The 13,596-nt window shown below is 33.4% G+C and overlaps 1 protein-coding gene across 1 annotated transcript; it reads right to left on the reverse strand.

Annotated features, from left to right (window-relative positions):
• Positions 1-723: 723 nt before the first annotated feature.
• LOC139520466 (uncharacterized) lies at positions 724-8,320 on the reverse strand. The gene is made up of 3 exons (XM_071313105.1): positions 8,252-8,320; positions 7,450-7,651; positions 724-2,837 (listed from the first exon to the last, which is right to left on the reverse strand). The coding sequence occupies exons 1-3, from the start codon at positions 8,254-8,256 to the stop codon at positions 1,992-1,994; spliced, it is 1,053 nt and encodes a 350-aa protein (XP_071169206.1). The 5' UTR covers positions 8,257-8,320; the 3' UTR covers positions 724-1,991.
• Positions 8,321-13,596: the final 5,276 nt, after the last annotated feature.

Below are 13,596 nucleotides of genomic sequence, written 5' to 3' on the forward strand. Positions count from 1 at the left end.
AATAATTGATCCCGATCCGGTTGCGCTTGGTTCAAATCCTTAATATTTACAATGTTGATCATATTCAATAGTATATCATCAAGATACAAAGTAGGTCTGCCTATTCAAATACAACCACTTCAGTTTTATTTGAATTACTTTTCAAAACATCGATCCTAACGGTAAGTGTACACTCGGTCAAGTCGGCTATGGATTTTTTTGGAAAAAAAAGTTTGTTTCCAGTTTTTGGAGAATAAAATAATTTGTTTTTGACCCTGAGAAAAAAAAATGTTTGTTTCACAATTGTTTTCGACTTGTCGCCAAACAAATAGATTGTCTTTCGCCGAAGGCGAAAAAAAAAAATTGTCAAAAAATCCATAGCCCCCCCCCCCCCCCCCCCCGAAAATCAAATGGTTGCCTCCTAAGCATATAAAATAAATAATGGAATGGTTGTGATTTTAACAATGACTGGATCAGGCGAACTTTAAAGATAATCAAGGAGATCATTTATGATTTTGGCAAACAAGGACTCAGATTATGACCCTGTTTTTAATGTGAATCTATTTATAAAAACGCATAATGTTCTTAATTATTTTGTAACAGTTGAACCCTCCCCTACATTTGATGATTAAGTTTTATCCCTGTGCGAATGGCAGTATCGAGACCCTTCTGAAATCAAGAAAACATGCAAACAGTCTACCTTCTTCTGTGTTACAATAGTTACAAAAAATTATCCTGAACATCACTAATGCAACATTTATTGTACTAAAGCGCATCTGGTACATTAAAATTCGTACAATTCATGTTATGAAAGCTACATTTTTAATCATTTGTATAAACTAATTAGGTACTTGCATCAGTTTATTTTATCATGTGACTAACGGTGAAGGACTGGGAATATCATATTTGATGTGAGTAAAATGCATGGAAAAGGCGTTACAAGAGTGAAAATGCCAAATAAAGCTTTTCTCATCACTTGGAGTCAGACGCCTGTCGTCGTCGTTAACTATTACAACAGTCTTCTCGGAACCACTGGCCCAAATTTATTCAAACTTGTACACAATTATTAATAGGGAATCTACTTTCAAAATGTGTCTGACGACCACGCCAGCCAAGAATGCCAACATGGCTAAAAATAAAAGATAGGGGTAAACTGCAAGATTTGTCTATTATCTTGAAAACCGATGTGAATATAGAAAACTTAAGACGGTTACAAATGATGAAAGAGATCTACCTTTTGTCTACTTACGTTTAAACTGCAAGACGACTTTTTATAGAAAAAAAAAATTGAAAACAACACGTTAAATAATTTCTTGCGTCCGAAGCGCTTTTCTAGATTCATAGGAGTTATTGTCTTAAATATCAAATTTTGTCTATAGGTTTACATTCTTGTCTAGTAATTTCAATATTTACATAGAAACTTTTATTAAGAAAAATGATTTTACAAGACAAGATCTACAAACAAATTAGCATTGCTGAAAAAGTCCGAGAATTCCTTAAGTAATTTGAGTAATTGCCCTTTAATGACGATTTTTATCATTTCCTTTTACGATTTTGCATAACATCACAAAAAATAATATAACAGATAGATAGAAACTTTAAACGGGAACAAATGACCAGATAACATTAAAAATAAGTTATCATGATAGAAATCGTCAGTCGTAAGTAGAAGTTGTTGAAGATGCAGGTGGGTCTTTAGAGCCTCTAATTTCATTTCCTACATTTTTTTAACTCGATAATATTAGAATTTGAAATGTTAAAAAATATGATTTTGTTCAATTTTCAATAGCAATTTTGTGCACACTTCAAAATGATGAAGGTAAACTATATTGAAAGAAGGATCTATTTCTCCCTCCTTTAAAAAAAATCAAAACCAAATTTTAACGAAAGAAAAAGAAAAACAAGAAGTGATTAGGGATGAAGATTAAGCAACGACGGAATACAAATAATGATATCTACAATTAATAATAGGAAGCACGAATCAATAGTTATGTATAATGTTAAACAATATCTTAATTTTTTCTCAAACAGTTATACGTATGAATAATGTTTCCAGCTACTTCGACGGCAAGTATTTTAGTTTGTACACTGTAGGCCAGAAATCTTGGTTCAATGATGCTGTCTTTGCCGTTCACAAGGTTATAAAGAATTGGTACCTCCCCTCCACCGAGGTCAGTTTTCATCTGATATACTTTGTTTTCAGATTTACTGGCTATAAACAAAGTGTTATCATGGTGATGAATTCCTCTAGGTGATACTACTTGTACATTCCACACAATGACTCCATCGTAATCTACGCAATTGACACAATCATCTTGCAGATTTGCAATATAAAAAAGTTGCTTACTATGATCATGTGCCAGTCTTATGGTATTTCCGGTAAATTTGCCAAAGCTTCTCGTGTATCCAGAAATTTCTTTCAGTACATCTCCGGACAAATTGGTGATGATTATCGCTCCAAATTTTCCTTCTCCTACCTCGATTGCTAAGGTTTTTTCATGGCCTTCACTGTATGAAATACTAAATGGCTTTTCGTCTACTTTAAATTTGTGTGTGTCTTCAAAACTTCCTTGCTGTACACGGAACATCCTTATGGCATGTTTATCAACAAATGTTACTGCTATCTCTTTATCAGCAATTGCAGCTATTCCTCTGGGTTCGTGAGTGAAATTCCTTCTAAAAGCATATGTGTACCGATCTGAATTGAACAGTTTCAGACTTTTATGACGATTGTCAATGACAATCAGACGACCATCTGGTAAAATGACCATGCCTAAGGTACAGGCTGTTCCCTTATCATCCCCTGGAACGGTGATTGGTGTGTGTTTGTGATGTGTTGCCTGATATTCTCCTCGAACCTAAAATAGTCAATAAGGAGAGCACTTAAAATCAAACAATGATGCATAAATGTTCTAAAAATATGAGGCACAACGACTATCACTTTTAGGTTGCGCTTTGTTAATACAGCTGTTTCTCAAACCACACCTCTTTTCTTGAGATATATACTATTTATATATATTTTGTATTGTTTACGTACTGGTTGCCAGATATGATCTCTGTTTCATCTCATAGAGAGATATATTGTAAATGTTACCAGTATAAAATATATGGTTGTAGTGAAGGTAGGGGAAGTACAGATATTTCTAACAAGTTTTGGGACTTTTAAATGTTGAAATATGTCGCACAGCCTTATGTTTTGACCTTGGAATAACATAGTAGTCTTTATCAAATTTTCATTCTAGAATATATATTTTTTACGCATCTTCATAGTAAATGTATCACAGATTTAGCCGCAAGGGTTTTCCTATTGCCCGCGTCACACTGTTCCGATTTTTATATACGATTGACACCCGAATGCGAAAATTGTAAGTTCGTAAGTTAAAATACCAAAAAGTGACCGAAGCAAGTACGATGAATAACGAAGTCTATACGATGGTGCCGAAATTATATACGATAGCAAAAGATAGACATACGAAGGTTAACCAAAGACGGGTATTTAAGCTTCATATCTCAGCCGAAGCCTACACGATGGATCACGAAGGCTACACGATGGATTATGAAGGCTACACGATGGATTACGATGATGGCGCGATGGCCATACGATGTCTAAAAGATGTCGTGTACAGCTTACGATGTATTTAAATTATATACCGAAGGCATCACGCTTTTTAAATTGTTTGATCAATATTGAATATATATTATATTGTACATTTAATTTCTGGTTTAATCATAAGACGGAAGACCGTGGGCTTGAAGGGTAAAACTTGACTCTGAGTCTCTGCATATAATGCCACCAAAATCAGGGAGAGGAAGAGGAAGAAGGAGGAGTATGAGTCTGTACAAGTCTGCCATGCATGGCGGGAAATCGATCTTTTTGTCTAATTCTTATAAAAATTAGTTTATTATCCCCTCGCCTACTACATGTAAGTTGCGTGTAGATAAAATTGTTATGGACACTCTAGAACTAAAATGCTCAAAACTTGGTATGGTGTTACTCATTAAGAATATCTCAAGCGCTATTGACTTTAAAGTTCAAAGGTCAAGGTCACAGTGGCAGTTGTAATACAAGGCAATATCACCCTTGTGGACACTCTAAAACCAATATGCTTCAAAAGATTTTAACCATATTTGGTATATTGTTCCTCCTTGTAATGATCTGACATTTTTTACGTTCAAGGCCAAAGGTCAAGGTCATGCAGATGGACTTGTTTTTTCTCTCCTTGAAATAGCATAATACACAGGAAATTGGTTGCTCATTTTTTTTACCTGCTGGTTCTAAAGACAATATTAAAGGTATTTCCAGTTACTGAAAGTTTTGGTTGATTTCTAAAAAAATAGTTTATGTATCAAATATGCATAGTCAATTTACCATTTTCTGCATGTGTCATATACAAATATAGTGTCCATATTTGTCCCCAATATGTTACATACGAGGGGATGCCACGCTCGGCATTGCCTTGTTTGAACTGTAAAATGTGTGCACTAGTCTGAATAATCACCCATAATTATGCCCATGTTTACTGATCTATCTTAAAGGTAAGGTAATGGGTTCGTTGACCCTTTTATTCAAAAAGAGCTCTTTCCAGGAGAATATCATAATAATATAGACAAAAGGAAGGATGTGGGGAAAGCAACAAATGCGGCAAAATATGACATATAGAAAACAAAATGGTTATGAAGTAAACATTCGTGTGACAACAACTCAGACGATACATAAACAAGAATGTGTCCCCAGTAAACGAATGCCCCACTCGCACTTTCATTTTCTATATTCAGTGGACCGTGAAATTGGGGTAAACCCTCTAATTTGGAATTAAAATTAAAAAGTCGATTGGACTTCAACTTCATCAAAAACTACCTTGACCAAAAACTTTAACCTGAAGCGGGACAGACGGACGAACGGACGCACAGACCAGAAAACATAACGCCCCTCTACTATGTAGGTGGGGCATAAAATTCAGAATAATGAAGAAAAAGTTGGTTTCCCTATATACGTGTACCTGCAGTGTTGGTGTACGAGGCGCGTTTATGATTTTCATTATGTTACTTGATATGAAAAATTGACAAACAACAATATTCTACTTGTAAAAGTAAATCCTGAGCCTGTAATAGCTGCTCTTTTTGTTCCATTTGAATTAATAGAAAAAACGCTGTCGCCTTTCTTGTTCTCATAGAATCATGTGATATGAGCTCCATGTTTTGTGAACGTCTTTCTTAACTGTCGTATTAGACTGACCAGTGCATATCGCGCATGGCACTTTAAATGTATTTTAGCGCGAAAATTAACTTACATTTGATTTATTGCCGTCGTAGTTCCATCTTGTCGCCTTCGTACTTTTATTCGATGGCAACACGACGGGATTACGAGGTCTTCACGAAGTCGTGTTGCCATCGTAAGACCTTCGGGTAGCTTCGTGATTCATTCGTGTAGACATCGTTATGTCAAAACTGCCCGATGGAAACGATGGAAACACGAATGCAATACGATGTTCAAAGATGCATTCCCGGTGACATTACGATGGTAAAGGATGGTGATACGAACTCAATACGAACCCTCCACATCGGACGCACCTTCGGGGATTTTTTAACATGTTAAAAAATTTAGAACCCTTCCCGAAGTTGTCCCCGAAGGCTAGAAAAGTGGCCGATGGTTCTACGAGGGTTAAAGATGGCACTACGAATAGCCCGATCTGGATACGATCAGTCCCGATTTTGAAAATTTCAATAATCGTGTTGCCATCCGCGTAAAAATCGGGACAGTGTGACGCGGGCATATGGGAAATTGCATTGTCTATATTGACAGAAACGCAACCTATGTGCACAGTTCTAGTATCATATGATTCGGCTTTTTAACTTTATCCTCATTGCTGTACATTTGTCGAAATGTGCATCTGAAGCATCAAACTTTTTAATTCTGTTAAACGCAATAAATATACGGTTGTTATTAAGAATTGAATGCTCTTTTTTGTAAATTTATTGGGGTGTAAGAGCGTTGACCGAAGTACATTTTGTATGAAGCGCGGAAGCGCTTCATACTTAAAATGTGCGCACGGTCAACGCTTTTACAACCCTATAAAGTTACAAAAAAAAGCATTCAATACTTATAATTACATTTTTACCTATAGGATCATGAAAACACGCCTTTTATCAAGTTTTTATTTCATTTACCTGTGCACTTTATTGTGGGACCTCGTGTCATCATGAATGAGAAGTTTTATTGAGTGATACAACTGCTTAAGGAATAACACATGAAGTGCCGTTAGCCAATCAGAATAACGTATTGTAATGAAACATACATCTAATGTAATTATTATTTGATAATAATATTGCGTTTTGTTTTTGAGCGCAAAGATTATCAATTGCCTCTTTTTGTGTTTTATGATATTGTAAGTTGCTTATGAATCTTCCCCAAGAATAAATCTAATACAACAACAATAAATGAGAGACAGAAGATACAGTATTTTAAACTCATCAGTTGAAAACTATCTGACAATGCCATATCTAAAAACTAAAATTAAAAAAGACAAACAACCGTCTACAAAACACAACATAGACTGAGCAACATATTTCAGCCAGATACCGAGGTCAGCTTAGGTTCTTCACATATGGCACCTGTTTTGTTTGTCATGTAGGTATTTGTTTGATGATAAATTTGGTTATACCAGGAGAGTTCTTTTTAAAACAGGACATCACAGATTATTTTTACGAAGATGATGTTATTAAACCAATAAATCTAGAGACGAGTCACGTACGGTCATTTATTTGAATAACTTTCATAAAGGTTATATTAACAACGTAGCAAGATCTTTAAACATTAGTTCAAAGTTATCGGTAAAATCAATATTTTTTTTTATATATATTTAAACACAGCTAAATATAAACCACTATAAGTTGTGAAAACTTACGGTCCCACGTCCTGACAAGATTGTATACTTATATTTCGGCATTGCAAAAGTTGATGCTTGATATTTAGTTTTACTATAGAATTTGGGAACATGATTTAAGCACCAGTTGTAATTTGCTTTGAAGTAGCTTTCAGTAACCGGTAGTAGTCTTAGATCGGTATAGTGTTTCTTTTTTTGCTTCGGAAACAATTTGTTGGTTAAAGCCATTTACAACTATTTTTTTGTTTTATATAGTTGGTTACACCACTGTCCCCACGTTCTGTTTGTGCCTATGCCAGGAACCTATAATTCAATAGATGTGGTTCATTGTCGTCTATCTTGTATAGTAAATGTTTGAATAAATTTTGTTTCTCAATTGATCAATAAGGGACCTTTTTTAACTAACAAAACGATATGAGTTTTGCTCATTTTTGATAACCATAAGGTGACCTGTAATTTCTTACGTCATTGCGATTCTGGTGGATAGTTGTATCATTGTTAATTTTACAACATCTCCTTATTTTGTTATATTGGTGTTACATGTATTATACCATGGAAGTATTAATACTTCCATGATTATACTAACATTCTGACATAGTTGATTATCACTCCCCTGCGTTATTATCCTACCAGGGGAAGCATGAAGATGTTGTTTTGTTTCTTCATCAGTATTGTGTTTCTGAGTACAAATTTCACAAAAGGACTGTTTGCAAACATCACAGTATGATTTTATCACTGTCTTCTTTTTACAGTTCCCACACTCTTTTGAAGCCTTTTCCATTTGAACCCTGAAAAAAATCTATCATTGTAGAAAAAAATGTAAATGTTCAATCTAATAAACTCATTATAAATACCAGTATTAAAATTTTACATTTATGCCAGGCGTTTCGTCTACAAAAGACTCATCAGTGACGCTCGAATCAAAATGTTTAAAAGGCCAAAAATAGTACGATGTTGAAGAGTATTGAGGACCAAAAATTCCTAAAAGTTTTGCCAAATACAGCTAATCTATTCAGGCCTGACGTAGAAAAGCCTTAGTTTTTCAAAAATTCAAAGTTTTGTTAACAGTTAATTTATAATTATGAACATGATAACTCAAGTAACTGCGAATACCTTTTTTCTGTTATTTAGATAAAAGAAAAGGAAAGGGAAATGTGTTCAATTCAAAACTTCTACTTTACGCATTTTACTAAGCCCGTTGCAGTGACTGGTTCACTTTTAAATAATGGAGAATTTCAATACAATTAGATTTTAATCGAATGACGCGGGAAAAAATAATAATCAGGAATTAAAAAAATGAAACGGAAGCTGAGACTTGCATATTTGTTAAAATTAATTGTCTTCGACAAATAATCTATTTAATATAAAAAAAAATCAACAATACTTACTGCATCAATATTCATCAAGTGCCGTTGCTAACTATATATGTCATAGTTTCAAATTCGGTCAACTAAAACGTGTCGTAAAATTATTTACTTTATTCAATTTAAACTCGAACTGCGTAGAATGATTTAAAAAGACGGCATTATATTTCAAGCTTTTGCATTTTAATATATTTTGAATTTAATTCAAATCAATTATTTTCACTTTTTCAATTTTTTTATACGCACGCAAGGAACATATGATACTAAGGGAGCTACCATTTGATTTTTATGGGGGAGCTAGGATGAAATTTGAAAAAAATAGGCAGAACAGGATAGGAGTTTTGAGTAAAAAAAAAGGCAGGATGAGCAACTTGGTAAAAAAAAAGGCAGGATGAGTGGAAAAAAAGTCAGGATAAACTAGTAAGAAAAAAGGCAGGATCGAATAGAGTAAAATATAAAAAGGCAGGACAGAGATTACAACTAAAAAAAAAAGCAGGACAACATTTTCCATCCTAACTCCCCCTCCCCTAAAAATCAAATGGTAAAAATCAAATGGTAGCTCCCTAACAGTTGTTCCTCCACAAAATAGAAACACTTGATAATGAAAAACTCAAGCAGTATTGGTAATTGATTGGTGAATTGTAGGGTTAAGAAATGGACAATGCAAGTGTCTATGCCCAATCAGATTGATCAAACCATATTAAAATGTTCACAGAATCAAAAGATGAACTCAAAGAACGACTTCAGTTTTTAGAAGGGATTTCAACGAGTACTCGAGTAAGAAAAAGATATTCGACTAATCGGTTTCCTGTTTGAATATTTTCTTTATTGTAAAAATGCATTGAGTGTGTCAGTAAAGGTAATATCTTTGGTTACTAGTAGCTTGCTTGCTAGTGGAACCGTAAAATCATTATTAGGTTAGATATACTACCCTCCTTTAAGAGTAGACTATAGTATGTATGACTATACTACTCCTAAAGGAAATTAGTATAGTTAGCCTCATAAAGACTTCACGGCTCAGCTAGCAAGTCAAAGATATTAACTTTACATACACACTCAATGCATTTTGCTGCAAGTAAAATTGATCTTCTTGTTAACCTCTTTCGAAAGATTAAATAGGCATCACTGATTAATCCTACCGGTAAATAAAACAAGAACAGTCAGTGGGCCCCCCGTATAAAAAAATCTGATTCAGCTTCTGAAATTGTTGGATATGGGTTTTCCTTGTCATCATTTTGAAAAGATGTTTATTAAATTATATTAATTATATTTGTTTTACTTAATTAGTATGTGTAGGTAATAAGCTGTTACAAATACTTATTTAAATGGTTATGCGTCCGTTCAATAATAAACCACAGAATGTAAATACGTATTTTTGTGTTTCCATATTGTAGATATGTTACCGAGTGAGTACTCAAGTATCGCCCGATAAAACCAAACAGTACTCGATTAAAAATTGTTCACCAAGTTGACATATCTAGTTATTAGAGAATAACTGAATATTTATGAACAATATTGTTCAGCAAATGAAATTGACCCTTCAATTTCCAAAACTGCTTTGTCATCTATAAATATTTTAAAATAAACCAGCAGGCTTTGCTCATATCTATAATATATTGGGAAAGTTTTTTAATATGATACTCGCCAACCGTCTCTTAGATACTAGTATATCACATCATTAATGATAGCAAAATTTAATGTTATCATTAAAGCACGAAAATCTGACCATATGTTTTTTTGTAAAGACCATCATTTGTAACTATTGTATTAAACACGGAAGAAGATAGAGTCACTGTGTCTAAACCACACCGGCAAAATTTGATCGGACTCGATGGTATCTAACATCCGGCACAATGACGGAACATTAATAGACAGAAGAAAGATTGGTTTCTCCTTATTTTCTTATTTTTTTTTATGATATCGAAGAATGTATAAACATATACAACTATTTTCTATTGTGATATGCAATATTTTCTACAACCGTTCTATGAGGGGGGCAAGGGGTTTAACTGTTATGCTGTTATGGGGCATTTTAATTCTTTGTTATCTGTTATTCTGAAAATATATTTACTGTTATCTGTTATTGTCTTATTCTTTGTTAGCTGTTATAGGACTATTATCTATTTTGTTATCTGTTATTGTGAGAATCTATTTGCTGTTAACTGTTATTGAAAATTGGAATGTTAGCATTTTGACAGCCAGTCTTCCGTAGACATTGAAGATAATTGAAAATTGTGATTTGGATGGATACTAGTCTCATTGGCACGCTTACCACATCTTCTTACAATGTATATCTATTGGGGTCTTTCTACTGGTAATATCGGGTGGCTCTGTATTTGCAGAAGAATTTCAGTAACATACATCACATAAATACATAAAATTAATTGGACCCAGGACCATTCCAGTATATATTATTAGTACCCTTTGTAATAAATTCCATTGTCTGTGAACATGTAGCATTTTGTACAAATTATAATCCCCTGTCAACGTATATTTGTTCCTAATAATATTTGTTCCTTAGGGAAACAATATTATAATAATATTTGTTCTGCGGAAATTATGTCATGGAATAATTTTTCCTTCTGTATTATATTTGTTCCACTGATATTAGGAACTTATCTTATATGTTGATGAGTATAACTAATGTTCCTATTATGGTGAAGTTTAGTTTACAATTGATTGATTATTATATAAATCAAAACAGATTAAATGCTAATTATTTCATTATTATGTAAAATGAAAAGTGTTAATGAGTTAGATATATTCACCTATACACAGCAAACACCAGCAATATACCGCTGTTTGTACGGAATTTTATGAAGCTTTCACGGGTATGCAAGCTCCATACACTCTATTGCGTAATATAAAAATAGTTGTAATATTCTATAGATTATTACCTTATTTCTCTAGACAAACACGTTTCTTCGTGTTATATGGACATATATAACTGAAACTAACCAAAATGCTACAAATTATACTCAAAACTAAGAGTTCATACTGTCTTCAACACCATTCAAAATAGTCTACAACATGAATTTACAGAGGAAGTAGCTTCCCTATGTTCAGCATTTCTAACAGAATCAATAGAAGATAAACAGAAATGAGTATGCATGATTATAAAAAGGGAAAGACAATATATGGATTGGGTAAATGTATTGTAGGAAAAACATCAATAAGGCGCAAATTTATCAACTACCCTTTACAAATATTATAATAATGTTATACTGTAGAGTAATGTCAAAAGAGGCCTTGGAGCAAAAATTGGTGAAATACAAGTCCCAGCACCTGTATGTGCAGATGACATTGCCGTTCTAGCAAAAAAAAAAAAAATGAACAATGAACCAATGACCTCTGGATATTGTACAGTACCACACAAAAAAAATGGACCTGACGAAAACAAACCTAGAAGAATCTGAGGCTGTATACCCAAAACCAGATGCTCCACAAGGTGCAGCTTTATACGAGGTTTTGGACACAGAATGAATGTGGTCTAATGAACTTAAAATATTTTTTTTTGTCTTTGAGCAATCACTATGCTGTTGAATATTAATCCTCTCAAAAAAATGTTTGGAGAAATTTTCTTTTTATTTATGAAATCTGAAATGAGAAAAATTTAACCCCCCCACCATTTTTTTTCACATCCCCCTTTCCCTATTTCAAAACTGATCTCAATTCAAATTTCTAATGGAGTTTGCAACAATAACTACTCATTTAAATACATCATAAAATATTAAAATGTAACAAAAAGTGCTTGTTATCACTGAATGGTAAAGATTGTTTTAATTTATCAGTTGGTAGTAAAAGTGAATATACATTGTGTATTGTATAAAACAATGATTTAAGTTGATTCAACTACTATTCTGGACAAAGAAAGATAACTCCAATCAATTGAAAATTTCTGGCTATTGCACAATATTGTGCAATTAGATATTTCTTGCTATTGCGCAATACTGTGCAATTGAAAATATTTGCTATTTCACAATACTGTGCAATTGAAGATTTCTTGCTATTGCGCAATACTGTGCAATTGAAAATTTCTTGCTATTGCACAATACTGTGCAATTGAATATTTCTTGCTATTGCTGAATACTGTGCAATTGAAAATTTCTTGCTATTGCACAATACTTAATATAATAATTTTGGATCCTGATTTGAACCAACTTGAAAACTGGGCCCATAATCAAAAATCTAAGTACATGATTGAATTCAGCATATCAAAAAAGCCAAAGAATTCAATTTTTATTAAAATCAAACATAGTTTAATTTTGGACCCTTTGGTATTTAATGTAGACCAATTTAAAAACGGGACTAAAAATTAAGAATCTACATACACAGTTTGATTTGGCATATCAAAGAACCCCAATTATTCAATTTTTGATGAAATCAAATAAAGTTTAATTTTGGACCCCGATTTGGACCAACTTGAAAACTGGGCCAATAATCAAAATTCTAAGTACATTTTTAGATTCAGCATATCAAAGAACCCCAAGGATTCAATTTTTGTTAAAATCAAACTAAGTTTAATTTTGGACTCTTTGGACCTTAATGTAGACCAATTGGAAAACGGGACCAAAAATTAAGAATCTACATACACAGTTAGATCCGGCATATCAAAGAACCCCAATTATTCAATTTTTGATGAAATCAAACAAAGTTCAATTTTGGACCCTTTGGGCCCCTTATTCCTAAAAACCTGTTGGGACCAAAACTCCCAAAATCAAACCCAACCTTCCTTTTATGGTCATAAACCTTGTGTTTAAATTTCAAAGATTTCTATTTACTTACACTAAAGTTATGGTGCAAAAACCAAGAATAATGCTTACTTGGGCCCCTTTTTGGCCCCTAATTCCTAAACTGTTCAGACCTCAACTCCTAAAATCAATCCCAACCTTCCTTTTGTGGTCATAGACCTTGTGTTTAAATTTCATCGATTTCTATTTACTTATACTAAAGTTATTGTGCGAAAACCAAGAATAATGCTTATTTGGGCCCTTTTTTGGCCCCTAATTCCTAAACTGTTTGAACTAAAACTTCCAAAATCAATCCCAACCTTCCTTTTGTGGTCATAAACCTTGTGTCAAAATTTCATAGATTTCTATTTACTTAAACTAAAGTTATAGTGTGAAAACCAAGAAAATGCTTATTTGGGCCTTTTTTGGCCCCTAATTCCTAAAATTTTGGGACCAAAACTCCCAAAATCAATCCCAACCTTCCTTGTGTGGTTATAAACCTTGTGTTAAAATTTCATAGATTTCTATTCACTTTTACTAAAGTTAGAGTGCGAAAACTAAAAGTATTCGGACGACGACGACACAAGACGACGACGCAGGACGACGATGACGCCAACGTGATAGCAATATACAACGAAA

The sequence above is a fragment of the Mytilus edulis genome, chromosome 1 (assembly GCF_963676685.1).
Source record: "Mytilus edulis chromosome 1, xbMytEdul2.2, whole genome shotgun sequence".
Taxonomy (NCBI): domain Eukaryota; kingdom Metazoa; phylum Mollusca; class Bivalvia; order Mytilida; family Mytilidae; genus Mytilus; species Mytilus edulis.